Source organism: Rhinolophus sinicus, chromosome 5 (genome assembly GCF_057876585.1).
Source record: "Rhinolophus sinicus isolate RSI-liver-muscle chromosome 5, RSI-T2T, whole genome shotgun sequence".
Taxonomy (NCBI): domain Eukaryota; kingdom Metazoa; phylum Chordata; class Mammalia; order Chiroptera; family Rhinolophidae; genus Rhinolophus; species Rhinolophus sinicus.
The window spans coordinates 11,764,490-11,792,117 of NC_142505.1; the positions used below are offsets into that span (position 1 = coordinate 11,764,490).

The window sequence follows — 27,628 nt, forward strand, 5'->3', positions numbered from 1 at the left end:
CTTCCTCTTAAGAAATAACCAAGCAAATTTTTCTCTGTAAATAGTAATGAGCGTGGACTTGTCTGTTCTGCCCCTGGTCTGTTACCTTCACGGTCAGTGACATGAAGTACAGGTAATGATTTACGGTGATATTGGCTCATGGCAATGGAGCCCAGAGGTACTAAGTCCGTTTGCAAGTCACACCCAAGAGAGTAGGCACCGTCTTAATTCTATACTAAGCAGCTGCTCTAAGGAGTCACACCCCATTTAACAGGGAAACCCTTCTTTCTGACTAGCCACTGGCCACCTGTCTGCTGGATGCACCATAAACACCCCAGATTCCACAGGGTTACAACAAATGCATAATCACCTCCTTAAAACTGTTCTCCTCTGGGTTGTTTGTCAGTGAGTGAAGCTAACTTGCCCTCAGGTGCCCAAGCCAAGAATGCAGGCAGCATCTTCACGTCTTTTCCTTCGTCATCCGGCCCGTTCCATCAAGCCACCCACACTCAACACAGGCTGTCGTTTTGTCTGCATTCCCACAGGCACTGTCGTGAAGGTCACCCCCTGAAGGTCAGCACCGTCACCTTGTGCCTGCAGGGCCGCAGCAGCCTCCCACTGGGAGTGCTGCCTGGTCTCGCCCTCTCCACTGTCTTCTCCACAGTGGAGGCACAGGGCTCTTTCTAAAAGGCAAAAGTCACCGTGTCACCAGTCACTGACTTAAAACCTCCTAATGGTTGTCCACTACATTTGGATAATTCCAACTTCATAACAGGGGTACAGAACCACACATGATCTGACCCTTTCTTACGGTTCTAGCTTCGTCTCTTGATTCTCCTTATTGTACTGTGTAATCTGCACCCCATCTGTTTTCAGTTCCCCCCTTGCCTCTGCCTGGAATAGGCTCTTCCTCCTGCCACTTGGCTGACTCCTCAGCTGTCAGGTCTTGGCTTAGACGTCCCTTCTTTGAGGAAGTCCCTTTACTCCCACAAAGACGGGGTTCGGTTGTCCCTGTACCCCCTCGTACACAGCCTTAGCTTCCTCAGACCTTACACTTACTCAGTGGTATCAAAATAGCTTGTTTATGTCTCCATGTCTCCCTTTAGGCTGTAAGCCCCAGGATGTCAGGAGCCATATTTTTTGCTTCACTTTTGGGCCTGGTACAGAGAAAGGATTCAATTAATAGTTGTGTAGGAAAGGAAGCAAATTACTAACAAACGTAGTGTACTTTCTGCCTTTCTCAATGTAATTCAGAATAGATTGTGGTAAGACATAGATTCAAGTACAGATTTATCCAGAGGATTTGTCTGCACCGTTGCTGTGTTGTCCTGGTCAAGCCAGCCCGTCCTGCAGCGTGACAGTGGCGATGCCTCACCAGCTAGCTTCCCTTAAAATGGCATCATCTCGATTTCTCTCTATAGGTCGATTTCTTCCTGGCCTTCATTGGGCAACCTTTATTCCTTAAACAACCTATACCCTACCTTTGATGGATGAAAAGGAATGCGAAAGGGCAAGTAACATTGCCCAGGGACTTCTGTGTTTCTGGAAACAGAAGTACAGAAGTACAGAAGTATTTGTGGTGACTACAATACATAGAAACCCAGCCCTAGGACCCCAGCAGCAGTGATGAGCGTAAATGCCTCTGAGCAGTCAAAGTAGAAGCCACAGTGTTGTTACAGAGTTCTGGGGACCCTGCTGTTCAATGCTACGATTTGGATAGTGGAAGGAGAGGAAGGTCCCAGGACTGCAGCCGGTCTCTTCTCTCCAATTATTTCTGATGCCTTTGTCTTCAAGTGGCTGTAATACAGTGACATGTATTTTAATAGCGTTTTGTTATTGGCCAGAGCTGCCAGTTGAATAGGTAAGCATTAACTTACATGGTGGGATATGAGTGGTGCCAGAAAGCGATTCCTCTAGAAAATCCTTCTCACCTATTTGTGACCCAAACATCCACATTCTTACTGCCCTCTTTTCAAGGCTTCTTTCAAATAATAATGCTTTAATATGAATACATGCCACTTGTTTCACAAAATAAGACTAAGGCAGTGCGGCAGACCAATAGAAGAAAATCTCCTACTAGAATTAGAGGAATAGAAGCAATAATTGAATGTGGAATTGTGAAAATGGGTCATGCCCAAAACAAAGCCTAGTTGATAAAGATTTTTAGGGTGCACTTTATTCTCTGTTCCTAGTGCACCTCCCTTGATTTAAAAATCAAGGATAACAATGTTTTTCCATAATTGTTGAGTTTTCTATGTGCAGATGTGAGGAAAGTGAGTCTTAGTAATTGAACTTTTATAACTAGTTCTAAAGGTTAATCATTGAACTAGCTAAAAGCGCCTCAGAATTTTAGTGTGATTTCATATTTACACACAAGTGTGTCTCACCATGTAAAAAAAAAAATGGACGGGAAAGGAATATAATCCATGGTTTCTGGAGTTCCAGACTTGTTCAATTTTGAGACACAGTGTCTGTAAGGAGACGATGTAAGAAAGAGGTCGTTCGAATATTTAGGAATAGACAGGTACCCCAAGAGAAAAGTGGGCAAAGGACTTGAGTAGGAAATTCACAACAACAAAAATACAAATGACCAATGTTAATTTCACTAACCACAGTTAAGCTCACTAGTAATAAAAATAAAAATTCCCAGTTACAATGTATGGGTGTGAACGACGTTCTTGGTAACTATACTATGGTTCTCTAAGACGTTACTATTTAGGGAAGTGGGGCAAACTTATTTTTACTACTTGTTGCAACATTTTTAAGCCTGAATTGTTTCAAAGTGAACAGATAAAAATTAAAAATTTTAAAAAAGGAAAAAACTATGGCTCCCAGGTGCCACCCGTCCTTTTAGTACCAAAGTCTCAGGCCTCCTCCCTGGATTGATCCCCTTCCCCCACAGAGCTCTCGAAGGTGATCTTGTTCTCCAAGGCTGTTGCACTAGGAGTTCAGTGTCCCCAGCAGCCAGGCACCAAACCCTGTTGGTCACCTCTGAAACCTGCTCCGGTACCTCCCGCTCATTGTTTTCCAATTGTGAACCCCGTTTGTAGATTGGCCACTTTCTGTCTCAACTCTTCAAGCTTTCTGTGTCACAGAGAGCCAGCTCTTGGGCTATATCAAGGAATCTTCAAGAAACTACAACATCATTTCTTCTTAGGTGGGTCCCCCAACACAGCTGTACTTAGTCTCATTCTAGGGCTATCATGGTGCGTTCGATTAGGTTGGTGCAGAAGTAACTGCGGTTTAAAAGGTTAAAAATCGCAAAAACCACAGTTACCTTTCCACCAACTTAATAGAAGGGTTTTAGGCAAAACTATGCTGCTATCAGACTTGTATTGCAGACTCTCTGAGTTGAGCTGGAGCTAAGAGGAGGGACAAATTAGGTGACTCGGTGTACAGGGCAGGAAGTTGCACAGGGAGAGAAACCAGAGATCTGTCTCCAAAGGGTCTCTCTCCCTCGGCTGGTCAGCAAAGTACATGTGTGTGAGGAGACAACCCAAGGCCAGGGACGAAACAGCAGTGAGGGTTAGAGAATATTGCCGGTCACTTAAACAGGGCCAGGAACAGCTCTTTTCCCCACCAGACAGACTGGAAAAGATTCTTAATTCATGGAGCGTTGGAAAGCATACTAAGGAAAGAGGTCTTGCCTCAGGAGTGGGGAGCAATTAATTAGTCCTAGCCTCAGCACTGCTCCAGACCCAACGACAGAAATAAGATCTGAAAGGATCAGACTGTTTCCGGGTAACTCAGCTGCCTTCCATAAGTATAGAATTTTTAGGAGTAGGCACCCTACAAAGTAAAATTCACAATGTCTCACGTCTCTCTAAAAGGTAACTGACCATTTAAACTAAAATAATAACTATTTTGTGAGGTTTCTAAAAGCATGTGTGTCTGTAAAATGCCTGGAAATCATGGCATAAAGCTGGGAGGGAAGAAATGGAAGGATACTATTGTAAGGTTCTGATACAGTGTGAAGTGCTCGAATATCATTTGGCAGGTAGACTGTGTTACGTTATAGATGATGCTATTAAACCCTAAAGCAGCCTCTGAACAGAACAAAACAAATGGTCATAACTAACAAATCAACCAAGGAGATGAATGACATAACAACAACAACAAAAAATATTTCACTGAAAAATAGAAGACAGAAAAAGAGAGGGTAAAAAAGATAAAAAAAAAAAACTTCAGGAACAAATAGAAAACAAGCGGTGAGAAGACAGACTGAAAACAGTGTCAACAGTCACATAAAATATAAACGGTCTAAACACGCCAATCCAAAGGCAGAAATTGTCATATTGGGTAAAAAAAGGAAGACCCAACTATATGCTGCCTACGAGAAACTGACTTTAAATAAATATAAAGACACAAATACGTTAAAAGAAAAAGTGCTAGCGTGTTATTGTGTTGTTATGGAGGTGCTGGTGCAGATTTTGAGGCCTCACGTGCTGTTTTGACTGGAAGTTACATGTCCGTTTAGTTCCCAGCCCTGTCCCTGGCACGTGTCACAGTCCCTGGCAATAAGTAATTGTGGGATGGGAGGCATGAATAAGATATACTAAGTGCCCAAATCTAGTTACAAAACAAAATTATATGAGCTGATTTATATCATGCTGTATATACGAGTATGTTTATATAAAGTGACCAAAAGAAGTGAGGGCGGAGTGATGAATACCAGGGGCTGGACAGGGTATTCTCCACAATTTTTTTATGTTAAAGTCTTTCTCTGCTGTGTCCCTCCTCCTCTTGTTGTTACAATAAATATAAACTTCAGAATATACAATAAAGTTATCTCACCTCGAAAGAAGTAAACAAGCGAACAAAGATCCTGACTCCACTCCCCCCAAGTTGAGGACCTTTCCCCACTGAAGAGTGGTCAGAAGCTGGCTTCAGAGGATCTCACCCTGTGTCCGTGGGGACCAGGGGGTCTCCTTGCTCTGCACCGAGTGTAGTGTGTAAGGCACGGAGGGAAAGCAAGGCCGAGCAGCTGACCGCCAGCTCTTTTCCCTCCAAAATGCCTGACGTTCTCACCACCTGATGGCCAGAAGGATCTGGACTGTTAGCTGGACTTCAGAATCTTGAGCATTTTTCCTAACACACCTTATTTTTCATGAACAGTGATTTTTTTTTCTAAATGTAGGATTTGAAATCTCAGAGTCAAATAAGGTAACTCCAAGCTTCTTGGATGATTCAGAAGCACACATCCCTCCCACTCTGTCTGCCAGTGGCCAGCACAGTAGGAAAACTTCATAAATATTACCAGCTCTGCAACTCGTAAGTTCTCACAGTAGCTGCTATCAACAGAATTCTCTTTTTTTTTTTTTAAGGAGGGCACAGCTCACAGTGGCCCATACGGGCATCGAACCAGCAACCTTGGTGTTATTAGCACCATGCTCTAACCAACTGAGCTAACCGGCTGTCCCGAACAGATTTTTCTCTCTAATTCTGCCAGTAAAGATCAACATACTGTTCTGTTGAATGGAAACTAAGAACAATCTGGTTGGATTTCCTGTGGCAATGAATTGACTCAGTAATGCTATAATAAACTATTTTTTGGTCCTCCAAAATAAGCAGGTAGATATGACTAACACCGCACATAAAACTTGCTGTTGAGCTTAAAAATGTTACCGTTCTACTTTCAGACTCAGTAAGTTCCGTGTCTTGGCTGCGTCATGAAATGATAAGAATAGTAATTTCTTTTAGAAAAAAGGCAGAGGTGGTTTTTCGGATCTGTGTTACTTGTGACGATTGCCTATCGTAATTAATTCTCGATGCCTTTCCTTGAGGACGCTGGATCGTGTCCCTCTCCTACAGAGGACATGTCACCATAGCAGCTCCTGAATCTGATCTCTAATTACTGTCAGAGCGTGGCTGCCCGGTTCCCTTTCCCAAGCAGGCCATTTTAAGCAGATGGTCCCTAACAGGTGGCACAGTGCAGAGAGGAACCTTTCCATCCAGTTCATTGGAAAGATTCACCAGGAGTTGAAATGACCACTTCCTGACTACAGGTTAGTGGTTAGACTGGAAAGCCTGTGTTGAACCCTTCAAGCTCTGTCATTTTAAAATTCACTCAAGAGACGATGACAAATACCTTGTATCAGTTTGAAATGGTGTCGTGTTTTTAGAAAGTCGCAACCACAAATAGTCTGAAGGTACATTGGTTGCATGGCAGTTCCACTTCCCTACTTTTACAGTATCAGGCCAAAATATAATTGTACTCATATTTAGGGCAAAGATACAGTTTATTCTCACATAGTTTTATTCAGTAATTTTTGACTCGTTTTGGGTCCTGACTACGTGATCTGATGGAAACAAATTGAGAAACATCAACCTTGATGGATTTGACATTATTCACATGCTTCTCAGAAATCAGTGTATTGTTATTTTGGATTGGGAGCACGTGTGTGTATTTTCTCATAGGTATTTTTATTTTCACTTCGGTTGGATTCCCTAGGGTTATTAGTAGTTAGGTTTCCGTAGTTTCTGTCTGTGGGATTAAGCCATCTCCAGGAACAATAGCGTGACATCACTGAAGACCTGGTATGTGGAATTCATTTCCTGCAATCATTCTACCATCAGGGGCATGACTGTTGGGCCGCATGCTTTGAAATCCAGCAGACAGAGACCATTCGTTTTACAGAGAAAGAAATTTAAGTATAAATTGTTTGGTTAAGCTAGTCCTATCTTTCTTTTTGTCAGTGTGAATTGAGGGGTAAAATTTTCAACCCGTAATGTTTTTATAATTAGGGTTTAGCTCATAATTAAAGATATACTTAAGGCAAAATAGGCAATTCACATTTCATATAAATGACACCTCAAAGCTGTTTGGAATATGGAGGCCAAGATAATTACAAAATCCATCATGCAGAAACACTGGAAACACAGAAAATTCAATGTTTAACCCAGCGACCAGTTTTTCTTAATTTATCACTGAGAGGAAAGTAAATCGAATATTTAAGAACTAAAATCCATTTTCCCATAGATTATTGTTTAAAAATCAATTCAAACTGAACAACTTCTACCATTAACCCTGAGCAAATATAAAATACTGAAATATAAAACAATAATAAAATAAAGTAACATATTTCCATGCTTGGACTTCAATACATAATATTAATAAATAAAAGTGAAAAGTTAGTCAGCCATGCTGATATATAGTCAGAATAGCTCCCTTCTGAGTTTAATGCTTCTGTATGATTTATAGTACTTCACATTTATTCTCCAAATGTTTTAGGTGTTTGGCAAAAAGATTCTATGTGTTAGTATCTTTTTTTTTTTTTTTTTTAAATTTATTGGGGTGACAATTGTTAGTAAAATTACATAGATTTCAGGTGTTCAATTCTGTATTACATCATCTATAAATCCCATTGTGTGTTCACCACCCAGAGTCAGTTCTCCTTCCATCACCATATATTTGATCCCCCTTACCCTCACCTCTCACTCCTCACCCCCCTTACCCTCTGTGTTAGTATCTTTTTTAATCATAAAAATTATATATACACATAAAAAGTAATTCAAACACTTCAGAAGGGTTAAAAAACGAAAAGTAAACATCTTCCTGTTTAGACCCACAGGAAAAAAAAATGTAGGCTTTTATAATTATATGTATATGTGTGTGCATATACAGAGGGTGCCAAAAAATGTATACACATTTTAAGGAAAGAAAAACCTGTATTAAAATTGTAATACTCAATATATAACGATAACAAAAGATGAATACAAGTCATGTGTATATATTTTTTTGGCACCCCCAGTATATGTGTGTATATAAATGAACATACGCCTTTTTATATTGTGTCATCATAGTATACATACAAATCTCTAACTTGGTTCCCCCCCCCCCCCTTTTTGATGTATTTGACCAAATTTTTGTGTGAGCACATATAAATATAACTAATTTTGATGGCTGTAGAACTGTATAAATATACCATAGTCAAGTTAATTAGCTCCCCTATTAATGGACACTTAATATGTGTTGGGGTAGTTTTTTCTGACATAGAGCTGCACTGAAAATCCTGGTTAGCTCTATCTATGTTTATTTATATTTATATAGTCACAGAATGCATTCCTAGAAATAGAATTGTTAGGTATGATGCTTAATTTTGTGTATCGACTTGACTGGGCTAAGGGATGCTGAGAGCTGGTAAAGCATTTCTGGGTGTGTCTGTGAGGGTGTTTCTGGGAGAGATTAGCATATGGTCATCCTGTGCCGAGAAGACCCACGCTCACCAATGCAGGTGGCATCATCCAATCCACTGAGGGCCTGGATAGAGCAGAAAGGCTGAGGAAGGGCGAAAGTGTTCTGTGCTAGAGCTGGGCCATCTGTCTCTCCTGCTTCTGGAGCCCCTGGTTCTCGGGTCTTCAGGCACCAACCAGCACCTACACCACTGGCTGCCCTGGTTTTCAGGATTGGGGTTCGGATTGTAACTACACCACCAACTTTCCTGCGTCTCCAGCCTGCAGATGGCAGACTGTGGAACTTCTCCGCCTCCACAGTCACGTGAGCCAGTCCTTCCCAATCACTCTCTTTCTGTACATCTCCTGTTGGCTCTGTTTCTCCGGAGAACCCTGTCTAATAGACGAGTAGGTAAAAGGGTTGTAAATTTTTAATTTTGGTGTGTATTGCCAAATTGCCCTCCCTAAAAGGTAGAGTACCAGTTGTCGTTCTCACTGAAAGAGAAGCATGTTTCCCTAGAGCCTCGCTGATAGTTTTAGGAAATTGTAACATTTTTGCCTTTCTGATACATGAAGCCTTGTATATCTTTGATGTTTTGTGTTTTATGGTAAATGAAGTTTAGCATCTTCTGTGGGTTAGACATTTTTGCATCTTTTTCTATAATTGCTTTAGCGTAATCTGCCCATTTTTCCTGCTTAGTTTACCTTTTCTACTGATTTTAAGAGCTCTTTGTAAAGTTGATCCTTTTGTCATAACAAATATACTTTTTCATTTTTTTGTGTTTTTAATTTAATTGGTGCTTTAACTGTAAAGGTAGTTTTCATTTAGTAGTAAAATTTATCAGTGTTTTCCTTCATGACTTTTGAGGTTTATGTCATATTTTAAAAGATCTCCCCATTTCATATACATATATATGTGTGTGTGTATATATATATATATATATATATATATATATATATGTATATATATATATGTATATATATATATATGTATATATATACATATATACACATATATACATATATATACATACATATATATATTAGTGCTTTCATGGTGTATGTTAACAGATTGATTTATTCAAGATTATTTTGTTGTAAGGAGTAAGGTGGACGTCTGTGTGGTGGTATATTTATAAAAGGTTTCAAACATCAAGTACTATTAAGATTTTGTTTCATTAGTTCTTTTTACCCATTGCCATATAATTATTAGATAAGTGGGAGTAGCACCTGCATATCTCATTAAAATGCCATTTCATTGAATACAGTTGGTTATATTTATTCTTTACGCCATAATCTTTAAATAACAGGATGTAGTTGGTGTCCTAGGAGATAATAGCAAAGCGTATATAGCCTATGAAAATATCACCTCTTTGACTTAATTTGGTGTCTTCCTAATAAAACTAAACAAAAGGGGATGAAAGGAAAGTGATTTATGCCACAGAAATGGAGGTGAGTAGTGGCCTCTAAGTAGGATAGCTATTCTGGTATGTTCCCTAAGGTTTATATGGAAGAGGCTTGCTGCTACAATATGCCTTCCTCCAGAGAAAGTAACATTTTCAGGACTGTTTCTCCTGTGAAAAGACACCTTTTTTCAACAGGCTCATCAGAGAGAAAGAGTCAGATTTAAGACATGTTATGTTGTTTCTTTTGGGGTGAGGAAGAAAACTCCATTTAAAGTTGAGGTGTTGACAGGAAACAGATAACTTGCCATGCATATATACAAGGTCTGACAATTAAGTTTGCGAACTTGTTGCAATGCTGTTGCTAACCTTTTTTGATCAGAGGGATTATTCATTATGAATTTGTACCAACTGGACAAAGAGTTAACCAAGTTTACTATTTGGAAGTGCTGAAAAGGCTCTGTGAAAAAGTTAGATGACCTGAACTTTTCGCCAACAATTCATGGCTCTTGCATCACGACAATGCACCAGCTCACACGGCACTGTCTGTGAGGGAGTTTTTAGCCAGTAAACAAATAACTGTACTGAAACACCCTCTCTACTCACCTGATCTGGCCCACAATGACTTCTTTCTTTACCCGAAGATAAAGGAAATATTGAAAGGAAGACATTTTGATGACATTAAGGGTAATACAACGGTCATCTTTGATGGCCATTCCAGAAAAAGAGTCCCAAAATTGCTTTGAAGGGTGGACTAGGCACTAGCATTGGTACATAGCTTCCCAAGGGGAGTACTTCGAAAGCAACCTTAGTGATATTCAGCAATGAGGTTTGTAGCACTTTTTCTAGGATGGGCTCATGAACTTAATTGTCAGACCTTGTATATTTTATCTCTACTTCAAGGTCATACTGATTACATCTTATTTTGTCAGTGCTGCTCTTTAATATCTCAATCTCACAAAATGTATGCCAGATTTTTAAACTGTAGAAAAGCTTTAAAGGCAGCCATAGCCCTTTGTGTCTTCTCTAGCTATTATCGTTGGTATAGTGGTCTAATGGCATGGAGCTATGTGTGTACACATAACAGCAACAAGAAGAGAAGTGGTTACAGCTTTAAAAATGAAAACAAAACAATATTATCTAATTGATTTGACATTCCGTGTGAGGCTGTTTGGCCAGACACACTGGCATTTCCGTGATTCAGTGGAGTCATCTCTGAACATCCGTTCATTTAACAGTGGTTGAGTTGGCTTCATTACTTATCAGGTGAATAGCCATGGGCGAGTTCATAAGTCTCCATTTCTAGGTCCAAAAAAGAAAAAATTAACACCTCTGAGGGTTGTTGGGAGAACTAATGGAGCAATGCATGAAGAACTCTTAGCTCAGCACTTGACACATTGTAAATCCCTCCCCCCAAGTGTCTGCTTTTATCTGTGTGTTGTATCATTGTTGATGATGATATTATCTATATTTCTCAGTAGTACAATAACGTGTGGTGAAAAACCCATTATGGCTACTGTCTCGAAAGATAATTCCCAGGTGTCTTTAGAAATGGGCTGTATTTAAGATGAGCAGTAGACTCCCAGAGTTTGTTCTGTTTTCTTTATGACACCCTGAAAAACAAAACAAGCAAAAAAAAAAACCCCTTTGATTTTATGTAGACTCAGAACGCATGCCTATGCATCATTTTTGAAGCAGGAAAATCATGTGGATATTTAATAGTGTGGATATTTACCCATAACTGTGATACAGTGAAGTTAGCAGTTTTGATAATGACGTTGGCTTTTTTGTTTCATTTAATGCCTGCAGAATTACCCTGTCTATGACTCCCTGAGGCCCTTCCCATACAGTATGTTCTGTAATCATATTACTAATCTAATAAACATTTCTCTCTGATTGTAATAAACTCACTTTGTGAGCGGCCTCGTTAACGTGCTGAAATAATGTACCCCAAGGGTGTTTCCGACAATTTCATCGCCGCTCTGAAATCAGTTGCCCGAATGGCTCTGTTGGTGGGAAAACGGCCAGTTGAGCTCCCGTGATTGAGCTTTCTGCAGGTCTTAGGGTTCCCCAGGGCAGATCGCTCTGTAAAGGAGGTGTATGTAGGGCAGAGAAGCCATCCCTACAGAGTAAAACTTGAGACAGTCAGTCTCATTTTAGTTTTAATTCTGGATCAGTCTCTTTGAACCCATGACCCATTAGTTTATAAAGCTAAGATTTTACCTTACAGAGTTCATGCTAAATGTCTAGATAATAAAGTCAAAACTGTGTTTAACCAGTTTTATACGGAGACTTTTCTTCTTTCACTTGTAAAAATTGTCTGGTTGGTAAGTTTTTAGTGTTACGAAGTGGTTTGTAAATTTTAATAGCCTTGCAATTTTGCTGAAAATGTCCATTCTTATAAAGGAAATAACCATTTTTAGGGAGAAATGTGTTATCTCCTGTTCTTTTTCTTTCCAGGTACATTCTCTACCTCGAACCTCTGTTATTTAGATATGAGCTTTTCACAAAGGGATTGTTTTAGTATGAAGAGGACTTCATATATTTTTCAATGTCTGGGATTCAGTAAACAGTAATTTTAACGACTTCTAAACTATATAATTCTGTAATACTTTTTTAACTCTTATAACCAAAGAGTAACATTTCCAGGTTTCTTTGCTGACTCTTTGGCAGTCATAAGAAGTCATGGTAGTGTGATATTGGAACTGCTAAAGGCTCGTTAGCGCTTCATGTTTCTCCAGCCATTTGTCATTGGTTATAGCAAGTCTTGCATTTGACTTAGGTCAGTACATGGGTGACCAGGAAATTTCCTCTTTTAACATTTTCAGGGGTTAAGAAGGCAGATTTGTTTCATATATTTGAATTACAAAAGGTATCATAAGCACATTATGAGAATTCAAGCAATTTAGAAGTGATTAAAGGAAAACTGAAGCCCCTCTCTCCCTGTACCGTGGCACTGCCCTCCAGTGTAACCAGTGGTACATGTCACATGCGTCCTTGCATGCTTTTCACCTTGCACCCAATCACATGTGCTTATATCATTGATTTCCTTTTCATAGTTTTTGCTTTCATTTCTAAAAATAGGACGATGGTATAGGTATTTTATAACTTGCTTTTCTTGTTACTTATCTCAATATTATGGACATCTTTCTAAGTCAGTACTACATTGATCTCGTTTTTTTAACAGCTGCATAATAGTTCATAGTATAATGTACAATTATTTATTCAATTCAATTCAAAGATTTCCTGGTGGATGGTCATTCAGATTGTTTCCCCTTAAGTGATGTTATAAGCATGATACAATAGACATCTTTGTATGGTTTTAGGGACTTCTGCATTTACTTTGGTTAGATAAGTACCCAGAAGCAAGGTGGCTACATTAAAGGGTGCTTTTAAATTTTTGTAAATATTAATTGCCACATAACTTCTCAAAAGATTTTAGCAGTTTGTATTCTAATTAAAGGTACATAAATGCACTTGTTTTTCTACACCTTCACCAGCACTGCATCTTCCTAGTCTAAAAGTTTTTTGTTCTTTTGACAGGTAAAGATGGTATCTCACTGTTTTAATTTGGATTCTATGGCTATAGCATTAGGAAAGAGAAAAGGAAATACAACCATCCAAATATGAAATATGTATAACATTAAGGCATTAACTTTGGAACTACTGAGAAGCAGGTGATTTATGGAAAATTATAAATTACCAATATTGGTATCAGAATAGATTAAAAACATCAAACTTCAGAAGTTAAAATTGGATCTTCTAATGATGTAGTACTCTCACCCTCTTTGTTTAAATAAGAATATACAAGGTCTAATTTGTTTTTGCAAGCAGATGGGAAAGATGGCTATGTCGATCCAACAAAGGAATCTTATAAGTATATATATGCCATGTAGAAATCCAAAGATATCAATATAAGTATCATCACCAAAGTAAACATTGTTAAATAGCCAATCAGAATTATTTATGTTTTAAAAGTTAAACGTTGATTACACAAGACCCAATCACCTTCTCTGCCTTCTAGATGTCTTACAAGATTGCTTTATTAGAAATGACATGATTTCAAGGATGATTTTGTGATGCAAAATGGAATCTGCTTTTTTGCAGCTGCAGGGAAAGCAGTAATGATTTTCTCTTTATCCTGCTAAGATTTCTTTCGCAAGCAGTTAGAAGGGCTGCCAGTTTGAAGGGTAAATACTAGAATTCCGTTAGTTACTATCAAAAGAAAAAAACGTATAGTGTGAAAAAAGGTATCAGACAACTGGATTGTCATAATCTGATATCTTGCGTCTACAAGATCTGTCATTAAAATACTGCAGGCCTAAAATACTACAGGCTTTTTACATGTGAAATTTTCAAATAGACAATTCCTATACTATTTAAATAATTCAAAGTATAGAAAAAGATGGAAAGCTTTGTGATCCATTTCCATAAAGCTATAATAAGTCTAATGCCATAACCCACTTTAAAATAATATAGAACAACTGAAGATCACTTTTACTTATGAATATAGGGAAGAACATTGCAAAAAAAAAAAAAAAGTTGAATCGAGCAGTATATAAAAAGACCAATATAACCAAGTAGGATTTGATCTAGGAATTCAAGAATAGTTCAAGCACCAGAAAAGTATAATTTCATATTTTAAGAAATTGAGGGAGAATAAAAACATCATAATAATCAATGCCAAAAAATTCAGCAAGTCATTCTTCATTTTTTAAAACTTTATTTAAGATAGAGTGAATCTTCCAACATTTTGAAAGTTATTTCCTAGAAATTAATAGTAAATATTTAAAAGAAACACAGAAAATATTTTCATTAAAATTGAAAAGTAGGAATGTCTTCTACCACTAACAGTCAGCAGTGATGGGGGGAGGTGTTATAGATAATGCTGTAAAATAAGAAAAATAAATATTAAGTCCAAAAATAATTTTCATACCTAGAGATTGAAATAAAATAATTGGAACTAAAAAGGAATTTTCAGTAAGTTGGTGGCATATAATATAATACAATACACAAAAACCAATACCTTTTCTTTATACTGGCATTAATCTTATAGAAATAGAAATGGGAGGAAATCCTTTTATAGAGGTGACTAAAACCACCCCCATAAAAAGGCCAAAAATAAACGTAACAAGAAAATGCAAGTCGTGATCAGTATAGAACATTTTGAAAGACATAAAATTAGATCTAAATTAATGGAGAGACATGCCAGGGGCATACAGGTGGTAAGACTGAAAAATATAAATCCTTCCCAAACTAATATACAGGTTTAAAGTAATTTTATCATAATTCCGTCCACACCTTTTTAGTTTATTAAAATGATCCTGTGGAGTAAGCGTGAGATTTGCCAAGAGAATCTTGAGCAGGAGTCCCGCCTCTTTTCACTCTTCCTTTTCACACTCTCCTCTCCCGTCTCTCACAAAATGCCTTTAAAGGAAAAGTACAGGGACTCAAAAGGAATAAAGTTATAATGATGAAGAGAAAGGGGAAGTGGGAGTCAGTAGCAGACTGAGATTTCAACATATTTCTGTAGGACAGAAGGAAGCTTGTGTGCAGAAGGCTTCGATGGGGCAGAGGAAGCCTGGCCCACGCTGTGAGGTGCCAACGTGGCAGTGGGAGTTGGCCGTCCCACTCTGAAACCCCACAGCACCTCCGGCCTCAGGCGAAGAGATGGGAAAAGGGCATTTGCAGAAGTCTGGATAAAGAACAGCTCCTCCATTGGGTCCCGCTTGTGCTCCTCTCCAGTTCACATGCCAAAGACCAAGTAGCCTCCTCTGTGCCCTGAAAATGATGTCAGGACTTTTTTCTAAAGATGTTGAGGCTGAGATGAAGTCAGTACCCTAGGGTAAAGCCTTACTGAATTTTCTGAGAGTGGGTGGTGGTAGAAGTGATGGTAAGTGTTCCCTAAAGAGAAGCTTTCCAAACTCCAAGCCCATAGGGGGGACCACTCCCCCGTCATTGGTCTCCTTCAGCTTCTTGCCCTCAGTGATGCGTCTCCTGGGAGGATTTCGAAATGTGTGTCTTTAGCCACGACCTGGCCCCTCAACTCCATGCTCATGTATCTACTAGCTGCAGTATCGCCATAAGAATATCTAAGCCATTGGTGATTCAAGCCGCGAATGATGCTCTGACTTAGGTTTTTGAAGACTGTGTCATCTTGCTCACCTCTCTGACCTCATTGTCCAGACTCTCCTTGCACTTTCACTCCAGTCATATGGCCGCATTGCTCAGACAGGGTCTTGTGGGTCACACAGTGAAGCGTTTGGACTCTTCTCAATGCAATGAGAAGACACTGGAGGTTTTAAGCAGGAGAGTGATATGATTAAAGTTTTTTAGAAAATCACTGTGGCTCCTGTGTGGAAAACAGATTGTAAGGGGCACAAATTGAAGCAATAGTGGAACATTTGGTTATTTCTTGTGTGGCTGTCTCCAACATTCTTCTCTCATCCAATGGTAACAGACTCCACCTGAATTTCCAAGGTGGAGACAGAGAAGGACAGAAAGTGACAGGTGGTCAGGCCAAAGGTTTTACATAAAACCCAGCGTTTTAGCAGTCAGTGTTGACAGACATTGCTATGGTTCCTGCAACTTTGCTGCTTCAATATAATTGTTTAAATCTCCTTCTGTATCGACTGGTTATGATTTTTTAAATGAGCTGTGTTTTCTCATTCTTTAGTAATTGACCAGGAAAATATCAAGTTCATTGTGAAAGTTAGTCAGGGCAGAGCAGCAAGTTCAGAAGTCAAGGACGATTTGACCTACCAGTGACTTTCAATTTGTTTTGAGATTTTTTTTTTCCTTTTTAAACTCTAGTACTCTGGTCTGTGATCTATATATAGACTTACAACTAAATCAGTAATGGTAGTGGCAGGTTTTCTTCCCTCTAAATTTCCACATTTAGAAATATTATGTGCCTGGGGGTCCGTGAAACTCTAGATAGAGGATCTTTGCTTCTTCAGGAAAAGGGAGCAGTGTCAAGGCTGTGGGCAGAGGTGTTTCCTTGGGTGCTGTCCTCTGGAATTGCTACCATTCATCAGCCTAAGGATAGTTTCTGCTGCCTCTTCAGCTGATTTGGGCAGGAGTGATATGTTGAAATGAAGGGGAACAAGAATTGATAGCCTAATGTTAAGGATCTCCTAACAATACAGAGTGAGTCCTTTCTCAAGGTGCTTTTAGATAGTTTACATAAAACGGGAAGAAAACATTATATTATTAAGTGGTTATTTTTCCTTTCTTTCTTGGTTAATATATTCTCTTCTCTGACAATAACTATGCTCATATAATTTTTGACAAAACACTGTACCAGGCAATATTTTAAAAATAGAATATAAAATGAGAAGGATTTTGAAATGCATTGTATTGTGTAGATTGAATAAAGGGAAGTAAACACAGTACAAATGTGATTTTAAATTGTTTGAAGACAGTTTTTAAAATTCAAGTGTAAGTTTACTTTGAGATATTTCAAGTTGTATGTATATATATGTATGTGTTTATTACCTTATCTCTCCCATAAAGCATTAGAGTTGGCTAATAATGTTTGCAATAAAATTAGGGTTGACAGATAAAATACAAGATGCCAAATGAACATACTTATACTAAAAAAGATTTGTTGTTTATCTGAAATTCAAACTTAATTGGGTGTTAGTTTATTTTTTACAGTCCAGCAATACTAAATAAAGTCGAAAACATGAATAAAACAATGAAGATAGGGTGAAGTTTCTACACAAATTTGAAGTCTAGTATAATTTTTAAAGTCGGGCCATGATTTTGGCCTCAAGAATCCTGGTTGCTGGACAAAAATGGAAATATAATCATTTATAAGATGTACATCACCCAGAAAGTGGGGCATGTGGTGGGGAGATATTTGCTTGGAGCAAGAAACATTTTCTAGTTTTGGGGTCTGAAAGAACACTTCTTTATGGCTTTCCTTTAAAAGGACATTTTGCGACAGGGATGGGGTGATAATATCCACCTTTTATTGAACATTTTATAAATAAGACAGTGTCTTTCAAAGAGAAGTTTTGATGAAATCTGTTTTATCTTTTTTTTTTTTTTTCCATTTGTAAATTATACTTTTTCAGTCATATCTAAGAAATCTTTCCTTCAGTGAAGGTCAAAAAGATTTTTGCCTGTTTTCTCTTAGAAGTTTTATAGTTTCAGGTTTTATTATTTAGATCTATCAATCCTTTTTCTTTTAAAGAACCGAATGAATTTCAGAAATTCCTGAAGGCTTGGGTTTTTTCATTGAGCATGGATGTTCTGTGGTAATTCTGAGCCACCTTAGAGTTGATCTGTGTTTTCCACCATTATGAGTTTATTTTGGTCCATGGTGAAAGGTAGGCATTGACGTTTATGTTTTTGCCTATTGTTTGAGCAGTGTTGGTTGAAAATGTATTCTCAACTGCATTGCCATTGCAACTTTGTCCAAAGCAGTTGACTATACTTTTGCAGGTCTATTTCTAGGTTCTCTATTCTATTCATTAATTTATGTGTCTAACTTTATGCCAATACCATACTGTTTTGATTACTTTAGCTTGGTAGTAAGTCTTGAAATCGGGTAATGTTAGTCTTTCAACTGTTTTCTCTTGCAAATTTGTTTTGGCTGTCCTGTGTCCTTTTTATTTCGATATGAAAAGTAGAATCAGCTTGTCAGTTTCTACCAAAAGAAACCCCCAAAGCATAAACCTACTGGAATTTTGATTACGATTGCATTGACTCTGTAGATTAATTTGGGGAGAACTGGCATTTTCACAAATTTGAGTCTTTTGACTCATAAACAAGGTAAATCCCTCTGTTTCTTTGGGTCCTCTTCAAATTCTCTCAGCAGTAGTTTGTATTTTGCAGTACCGAGGTCTTTCATCTTTTGTCAGATTTATCCCTCAGTATTTCAATTTTTTGTACATGGTATTTATTTTAATTTCAATTTCGGATTGTTGCTTACATTTAAAACTGCAGTTGATTCTGTTCGTTGCTCTTGAATCCTGTAACTTTGTGAAACTCATTTAAGGGCTCTAGTAGTTTATAAATTCCATTGGATTTTCTACACAGAGGATCATGTTTTCTGTAAATAAGCAGTTATGTCTTCCTTTTCAATCTGGATGCCCTTTCTGGGCGACTGATTTGCACTGGCCAGAACTCCCTTTCGATGTTGAATGAACTGAATAGAGAAGACATTCCTATCTGTCTTCTTGAGCTCAGGGTGAGGCGTTCAGTCTCTGACGTGTCTTTTAGCAGGGTGAGGAAGTTTCTTTCTACTCCTAGTTTGCTGAGTTTTTGTTAGAAATATGTGTTGAATATTGTTAAATATTTTTTCCATTGAGATGATCATGTGATTTTTCTTGTTTAGTTATTAATATGGTGCTATGGGGTTGACTGCATTCCTCAATAAAGATACATTGCCGTTCTAACCTCCCCCTCTCCGCCCCCTGTACCTCTGAACATGTGACCGTATTTGGAAATAGGAGCTGGGAGAGGCAGGAACGGTTTACCCCTGTCCCTTGGAAGGAACACGGCTCTGCCAGTACCTGGATCTCAGACTTCCAGCCTCCAGGTCTGTGCGAGCATCAGGTTTTGTTCTTCATGCCATCCAATTTGTGGTAGTTTGTTATGGCGGCCCTAGGAAACTAGTATTGGGAGGAAAAGAGAACTTTAATCATTGTTATTGGAAACATAAAACAAATGTTCAAGTAACTTGTAGGAAGGTTAAAACAGGAAGGGAGAGTGAATCAGAAGAACAAGAAACAGGAAACAAACCGAAGACAAATAATAAAATTGCATGTTAGACTCAAACCCTAGCATCTTAGTATTTACCTTAAATGTAAATGGTCTAAATGCACCAGTTAAAAAACAGAGATGGCTAGAGTGGTAACAAAACATGAGGAAGAGTCAGATTTTGCTATAAAAGGGATCTTTAGGATGGGACTGTTCTATATCTCGAGATGTAGTGGGTGTCACCAAATCTACTCATGCGATACACACACACACACACACACACACACACACACACACACACACCTGAATATACAGCGGTGTGTGACAATTAAGTTCGCGAACTTGGTGCAATGATGTTGCTAATCTTTTCTGATATCAGAGAGATTAGTCATTATGAATTTTACCAACTGGACAAACAGTTAACCAAGTTTACTATTTGGAAGTGCTGAAAAGGCTGTGTGAAAAAGTTAGACGACCTAAACTTTTTGCCAACAATTCATGGCTCTTGCATCACGACAACGCACCAGCTCATAGGGCACTGTCTGTGAGGAAGTAAACAAATAACTGTATTGGAACACCCTCCCGACTCACCTGATCTGGCCCCCAGTGACTTTTCTTTATCTGAAGATAAAGGAAATAGTGAAAGGAAGACATTTTGATGACATTCAGGACATCAAGGGTAATACGATGACAGCTCTGATGGTCATTCCAAAGAAAAAAAATGTTCCAAAATTGCTTTGAAGGGTGGACTAGGCACTGGTGTCAGTGCATAGCTTCCCAAGGGGAGTACTTGGAAGGTGACCCTAGTGATATTCAGCAATGAGCTATGCAGCACTTCTTCTAGGATGAGTTCGCGAACTTCATTGTAGGGCCTTATATGCATATAAAACATATGTATGTTGGTCTCTGCTTGTTACAGGACATTCTCTGCTATAGGTTAAAGGACTGCAGGACTTCTGATTTTGTGCTATTAGCTTTTTGGAGTCACTGTGTGCATTCTTAAAGAGATCTACTCAAAAAAGCTCTTCAGTTAGTCAAACTTTATACTCAGACTATTTTCTCCATCAAGCCAAATTTTACTGTAATTCTTGAGGAATGCCAGCGCCGTCTTTGATGGAGCTTAAGTAAGTCCTGTTTGTTCATTTTCAGCTTCCTCACGAGGATCCTGAAATTTTTGAAGTTTCATCTAAGTGTCTGTCTATACTGGTTCAACTCTATGGAGGAGAAAACCCAGACAGCCTGTCTCCTGAAAATGCAGAGAGCTTTGCTGATTTACTGACATCCAAGGAGGATCCAAAGGAGCAGAAGCTTCTGTTGAGGATTCTCAGGAGAATGGTGAGTCCACATAGAAATTGGGACCCGGGTGGGTGGCTTCCAGGGCGGACACCAGACAGCGAGGGAGCGGTCGTTATCTTCGACTGTGTTTCAGTAAAAGAACTCCGTTCCCTTTTCCCATAGTCACATATTGTTAATGTGTATTAGATTCTGTCTATCGTGTCTCTTCTGAACTACTGGAGAGTTAGAGAACATTGTACTTTCTCACCCCTTAATACATTAAGTGTGTATTTCTAAACAAAATCGGTATTCTCTTACTTTACTGCTCTAATCAAAATCAGGAAATTTATCATTGATACAATTCATTTACTACCCTGCCATCCATATTCCAGTTCTGTCAACTGTCCCAATAATGTCCTTTATAGTTTATTTTTTCTGGCATAGGATCCAGTAAAGGATAATGTATGTTAGTAGACATGTGCCTTTAATCTGGAATAATCCTGCAACCTTTCTTTGTCTTTGATCACCTTTTTGGAAAATACACACTGGGTATTTTGTAGAATTGCCCTCAATTTGCGTCTGTCTGATGTTGTCTGGCATTTAGATGCAGGATAACTCCCGAGGGGATGTTGTGTTTTTCTCAGTCCATCACATCCAGAGGCTCATGATGTCTATTTGCCCCTTTCCTGGTGATGTTGATTTTGATCACTTCATCAAATCAAGGTGTAGTCATTATTTTAAAACTTGGAATAGTTGCATAATGGAGATTTTTCTAACTCCCAACGTTTCCAACTCCCAGTATTTGACTATAAGGAACAATTTCCCCTTTTTTCCCATTTATTTTATTTTCACAAAAATATGTATCGCTAATGTTGGTTTGAAGGCACTTTTAATGACAGACTTATTTTCTTTCTACAATTCATCTCTTTCTGCGGGTTGCGAAGGCCATTATTTGCATAGTTGTTGTGGAAGGTAAGGAAGGAGCGAGGGTCCCGTTAGTCCGGGTCATGTTCTGGTTTGCCAGTCCGTTCGCTTCTACACAGTTATCTTGAGGAGCCTTTGGCAAGTAGAGGTGCTGGATGCGCCAGACGGTTATATTCAAGGTAACTTTTATGCGAGTTTGATAAACAGACAGCAGTGTATGGCCCAGCTAAAGCCACACGGCAGTTTATGGAACGGGAATAGAAGTAAGACCCAGAGGTTTGTCCTCTCTCCTGTATTACGCTTTTGCACAGCCAGGCCTCCCCGACCGCCAGTGAGACTTACTGGCTCAGCAGAGGCTTTACTGCGTGACAGGATGATGACATGGTTTGGCGAGTCTCCTAAAGTGTAGGATACATACTTCTGGGCGTCGTAGGTCTTGGAGATGGTACTCCAACCTAGTGCTAGATCACACTGCACTGAGAGGAGTAAGGCAGGTATTTCCCTTTCAATGTTGTCTTTCTGATGATTTAAGATGAAAGTCTTGGTTTGGTATCACTGTTGTCTTGAACACCTCGGCAATCCTTTAGAATCTCCCTTTTTAACAGAGGGTAGACCTTTCAGAAGCTTGGTTTTTATAATAGAGATAAGATACTTCTTAAAAATCTAATTTTATTCAAATAAAAAAGGTGTGTCAATGTGAAGACAAGTACGAGATAATATAAAAATACAAGTGATATGTAGATATGGCATAATTGTGAATCTGGTAGAGAATGACAGAAGCTTGGGACATATTGATCTAATATCTGATATGATTAATTTTGTGGCAATCCACCATCTCTTCTTTGAACCTCTGGGGACCAGAGTTGTTTTGGAATTCATAATTTTCAGATCTTTTTGTCATGGTGCTTATACTATGTATATATAATGACTCCCACAGAGATAGAGACCCTGCGGCAATGCCATCATCAAGTATGGTAGTGTTTCTGTAGCAAAATTCATGAATATTCACATTGCATGAGTAAATAAAGACTGTGCATCGCCCCATGTGAGTTCAGGTCAGGTTTTGCCACTACATATATTTTTGAATCAAACTTACGGAAAAAAAATATTTTGATTTTTCAGAGCTGTTCATAATTGCAGATAAGAGATTATGGATCTGTCTTTGGAAATAAATTACATCATTTTCTAAAACACTGATCAAATTAATCATGCAGAAAACAAATTAGACTCTAACTTGGTCAAAGTACCCAGACTACAGCATCTTTTAGTTTATTTCACTGCTTGGAATAATTTCCTTGTAGTTTTGACCTGCCGCATATAGGGCCAGTAGATTTTTGTTCATGGAAGAAAAATTGAATCTAAGGAACTTTTACCTGTTTATGTGAAAAGAGAAGTAGTTTCTGGTGCTACTCATCCTTTATTTTTAATTGTGGTAAAATATACATAAAATTTACCATTTTAACCATTTTTAATTGTACAGTTCAGTGGTGTTAAGTACATTCCCATTGCTGTGCAACCATCACCACCATCCATTCACAGAACGTTTTTGTCGTCCCAAACTCTACCCATTAAACGACCACGGCCCCACCCCCACACCCAGCCTCTGGTAACCATTCTAATTTCTTCCTCTGCGAATTTGACTACTCTAGGTAGTACCTATAAGTGGAATCATATGATGTGTGCTCTTTTGTGTCTGGCTTATTTCACTTAACATAATATCTTCAAGGTTCATTCATGTTACAGCATGTATCAGAATTCCATTATTTTTTAAGGCTGTATAACAATCTATTGTGTATATATACCACATTTTGTTCATTTGTTGATGGACTTTGGGTTGTTTCCTCCTTTTCTGCCCAATTTATTTTTTCTCTTATCTTTTCATCATTATCAGGGTCAACTTGGATTTTTGTTTTATTCAATGGGTTATAATCTACTGCTGCCTCATATTTGGTTGGTGGGAACCCTTTCTGGATGGCTGCTGTGTCTTTTGACATGCCCCTCATCATTTTATTTTTGAGCATTTTCCATTTTAACATGATATTCTAGGCTCATCTTCGACCTTTCCTCAGCACCAGCCCTGGAGTCAGCCATTCCTCCAAGGAACCATGGGAACTTTTGGGCAGTATTTAGAAAGCAAGATACAAAAATGTTCTGGATTGAAATTACAATGACCGTTTCCTTAAGAAAAACAGACTGGACAGTCCCAAGAGTCAAATACACTGTTTTCTGCTGTCTCATGGAAGATACCCCTGTAAGATGCCCCCGCACTCTGCCCCCTTGATGTCTCTAATTTAGCCGTTCAGGAATGCCCATAATGTTCGCAGGCCAGCCGTCTGTGATACATGCTTTAAAATCTTCTAAAAGCTGTCTAACTTACCCCGGGTCTGTCACTGTTGGGTTGAAGTTGTGCAAAACACACCATCAGGGATTCCAGGACCCAGTCAGCTCAGCGCGGGCCTTGACATTGCCAATCCTGAAGTTCAGTCCTGCTTAAACTTAGTACTGAGTTTAGTACGTTTGGAGAGAAACAGCAGCAAATCTCCCACAGAATTGACTGGTGCCAGCACCCACTCCAGGATTGATACAGTCTTTCTTTCTATTTGTCCCCCTGTTCCCTGTCCCGACCTGTGTGGCAGCCATTGTTCTGTAACTGTTGGCTTACTTTCTTTTCTCACCTTCACGTTGCCCTTGTTGAGGGAGTGATGTGGTCTTGTTCATCCTTCTGTCTTTAGCATATTACAGGGTCTGGCCCATAAAAGGTGGTCAATAGCTATCATTTGTATGCTATGCTAGTCCCTGTGTGAAGAAGTTGGGGTGCATTATCTCATTTAATCTTCACAGCAACCTTAGAGGTCAGCTCCAGTGATGATTCCCATTTTACAGGTTAAAAACTAAGTCTCAAAGAGCTAAAGTAATGTTTCCAAGGCCACCAACTAGGAAATGGCAGAGCTGGAATCAGCCCAAGTTGAACTGTCTTCGCTCATGCTCTTTCCAAGTAGCTGGCTGCCTTGCTGCTGCTCTGCCCAGGACCAAATTTTGATCTACAAGGTACCTGAGCAGTTTATTCTTTCTTTCATGGAAAAATAAATAGTAGAGTTATTACTATGTGCAAGCTCTGTATTGGGGTCACTAAGACAGTCAGACAGGATCGTCCCGATCTCCACGCTCAAGGATCTGTAACCACAGAGATAAGGAAACAGCCAGTTTGATTACAAAGCAGAGTGCACTGAGTGCTGCAGTGGCGAGCAGCACAGGAACAATTCCCTCTGGAGAGGAAGTCAGCAAGGACATGTTTGAGCTGAGTGTGGAAGGATGTGTTGGTCGGTCGTCCATGCGTGGGGCCAGGAGGAAGCACACCGTGTGTAAAAGGCCCCCATCCATGGGGTTAGGTGGGGAGACAGAAGAAATGGGCCAGGGAAGGCCAGAAGGTTCCACACCTGGGTCTTCATACCATTAGGAGATTGGACACTATTGTTGGGGTTGGAAAATTCTGGTTTGTGAAACAAAAGGGTGGTGGCAGCATCTCAGTTGAATTCCAGTTATTTTTAGTGAAATGAAGCTTTATCGTGGTAACTGTTATGTAAGAGGTGTTTAATGAGTATCCACTGAGCTAAGTAAGAAATGTTTGTAAAATCTCTGCTTTTGTTATTGGCAGTTGTTCGTGTCTTGTACTTTGGTGTATATTGTGAAGTCGTTTTAGTGCTTTACAGACGCATGGGTCAGACTGAGAGGGACCTTAAAAGGCAGTAAGTCTCCATGCTTCAGTCTCCTGCCAAGTTTCTGAGGAGTGGATGAGCTTGCATAGGCAGAGCACAGAGGACAGGACTTGGAGAGATAACAGAAATGTAAGCAAAGCTTTCCTGCCACTTTTGGGAGGCTGGCCTCTTAGGTTGCCTGCCTGGCCTGGAGGAACCAACTTTGATAGAAAAGCAGGGACTGTTCTAGATCTATTACCTGGTGTCAGTAATTGGATGAATGCGGCCTGATCAGTGCATCCTCCCGACAATAAGAAGTGAAGGAAGGAAAGACAAGCTCCTTGAGGACTTACCTTACAGGACATTCATTAAGTGCACCCTCTCCAGAAGGTCTTCTAAAAAAGAAGAGGCTGCTACTCCTGGGGGCGTGGGGGGGCATCTCTTTTTAAGCCCTGAGAGAGAAGCTCCCGCCTTTCCCAAAAGCCGAGTGATCTGGGTGGTTTCAGAGAGGGTGACCCTGAATTACACTTGGCCCATAATTTACAAGGCATGACAGTGACTGGTAAACCGTGGTTATTAGCGACCCGACCCGTCTTGAGGAATGATATGGCAGATCCCTCCCAATGAGTCACACAAAAGGCCCTGGATTCTTGAAATACCTGTTTAAAGTCCCAATCTTGTGATAGTTTCTAAAACCACAATTTTCACTAACAGATGAAAGAAATAGGATGTTTAATTTGTGCTAATAGAGCTGGGATATGTTTTACCCCTCGGGTGTTCTTCCTTATTTAGTCTGTATTTAGAGCATCCAGAGAATGTTGGGGAAACCTAAGAATCTAATTATCCATTGTAATTTACTAGGAAGTCGGGAGGTGTTACAATTGTGCTCTGTGCTCTCGCTTTAGCAACGTGATGCCAGGTGCTCCCCAGCTTACCTATCCCTTAAACTCGGTATCAATGGGAGTTTTCCCAGAGTGATGATTGTAGATTAGCTACTCTCTTCTAATTAAAGCCAGCTTACTCTGACACTCAAAATATTGACTGCACTTAAACCACCACAGACTTGTTCTGCAAAACTGGCTTAAGCATACGTGATTGACTACTCTGAAGGCAGAGAGGCCATTCGTGGGACGGTGATTGTAACATGCTTCCTGCCGTTGCTAACTCCTGACGCCCGCCCGCCCGCCCATCTACCTGGTACAGCAGAGGTGGCAGGGGTGCGACTTGGGATCTCTCTCTGAAGACGATGTTATCATACATATCTAGCCCTTGGCGACTCTTTACCCTGTGGCTTTCAGAAAGTCTTGCTGTGCCCACCACCATTTTCCTTTTAAATTCTCTTATAAGGTCCGCTGGTTCTTTTCATGTGACCAGAGATGTTTTATTGCTGAAAATCAGTGTAACAGCCTTTCCTCATGTGCAGAGTCTTTAAAGCTTTGGAGAAACCAAAGTTAGCTAGGAATTTTTTCTGTTCTAGAACCAGGATGAGTTTAAATTCAGAATCAGAAGGGACTCTTTCTGTTAGAAAGGTAGAGAAATATTCTTTGAGGTATAACAGATAGGCAAAATGATACCTCCTAGCTTTTTATTTTTTTTCGCGTGATAAGACCTTCTCTTCTTAATTTATTTTCTTAAAGGGAAAAACAAAGGTGGAGGTGGGGGGGGGGAGATTGGTGTGAAACAGGTGACATTTAAAAAAGAAACACTATGTACCCAAATGAGTAAAAAGTAAATGTAATTAATTTTTGTGAAATATGGTACCTTAGAAGGGTAGCTGAAACTCTGAGAGTTTCCAGGGCAGGGTGGGGGGGTGGGGGGGTGGGGCTCTTCCCTTGAATCCGTCACCACTGTTTGTTGTTAGCCTGGGTAAGTGTTCTCTGCCGGTGATTGCCATAGGATCACAAGTTGATTGGGAACTCTTTGAATGATTTACTTGTATCTTTCTAACAAAGAAAAGAAACATCTTGCCTAGAATTTTTACTTAATTCCCAGAGGGAATGTTCCTGGGATTTTGAGCAAGACAGAATCAGGAAGCAAGTGGCCAGTGGAATCATTTATAGCCAGTCACCCTCAGGACTGAGACTTCTGTATTTCCGGGAGGGAAACTTGAGCAGCCTGAGGAAGAACGTGGAGCTTTGCCATAGGTTTCCTAAGGATGTGCAAGCAGCAGAGAAAGCTCCCTTCGCATCCCCTTTGAACAGGCTCATCTGCCTGCGTTTCCTCCATGCTCCCCTGCCCACCTGGAAGCTCCTCGTGAGTAGGCTGGGCCCCTTGCCGTCCTCTCTCTCAGTCTGATGTTGGCGGCCACTGGCAGCATCATTTTCCTTCTGCTTTGACCTCTTTTCTCAAGAGTCAGCTCCCCTGCCTCCTTCCTGAAATCTCCTGCCAAATAAGATTCATTCCCCACCTTCTCTAACCAGCTGCCTTCTCTTTCAAGCTCCCATTGCCACGGATGACACTTTACCTACC

The 27,628-nt window shown here is 39.6% G+C and overlaps 1 protein-coding gene across 2 annotated transcripts in view; it reads left to right on the forward strand.

The window, feature by feature from the left end:
- ULK4 (unc-51 like kinase 4) overlaps positions 1–27,628 on the forward strand; it is a 406,057-nt gene that overhangs the window by 294,710 nt on the left and 83,719 nt on the right. Inside the window, exon 35 of one of the 2 annotated variants that reach the window (XM_088798237.1) lies at positions 20,415–20,600. In XM_088798237.1, coding sequence (XP_088654363.1) covers positions 20,415–20,600 — 186 coding nt within the window. Of the gene's footprint in view, positions 1–20,414; positions 20,601–27,628 lie in introns of those variants that run through there. The other variant, XM_088798238.1, reaches the window with a different exon arrangement.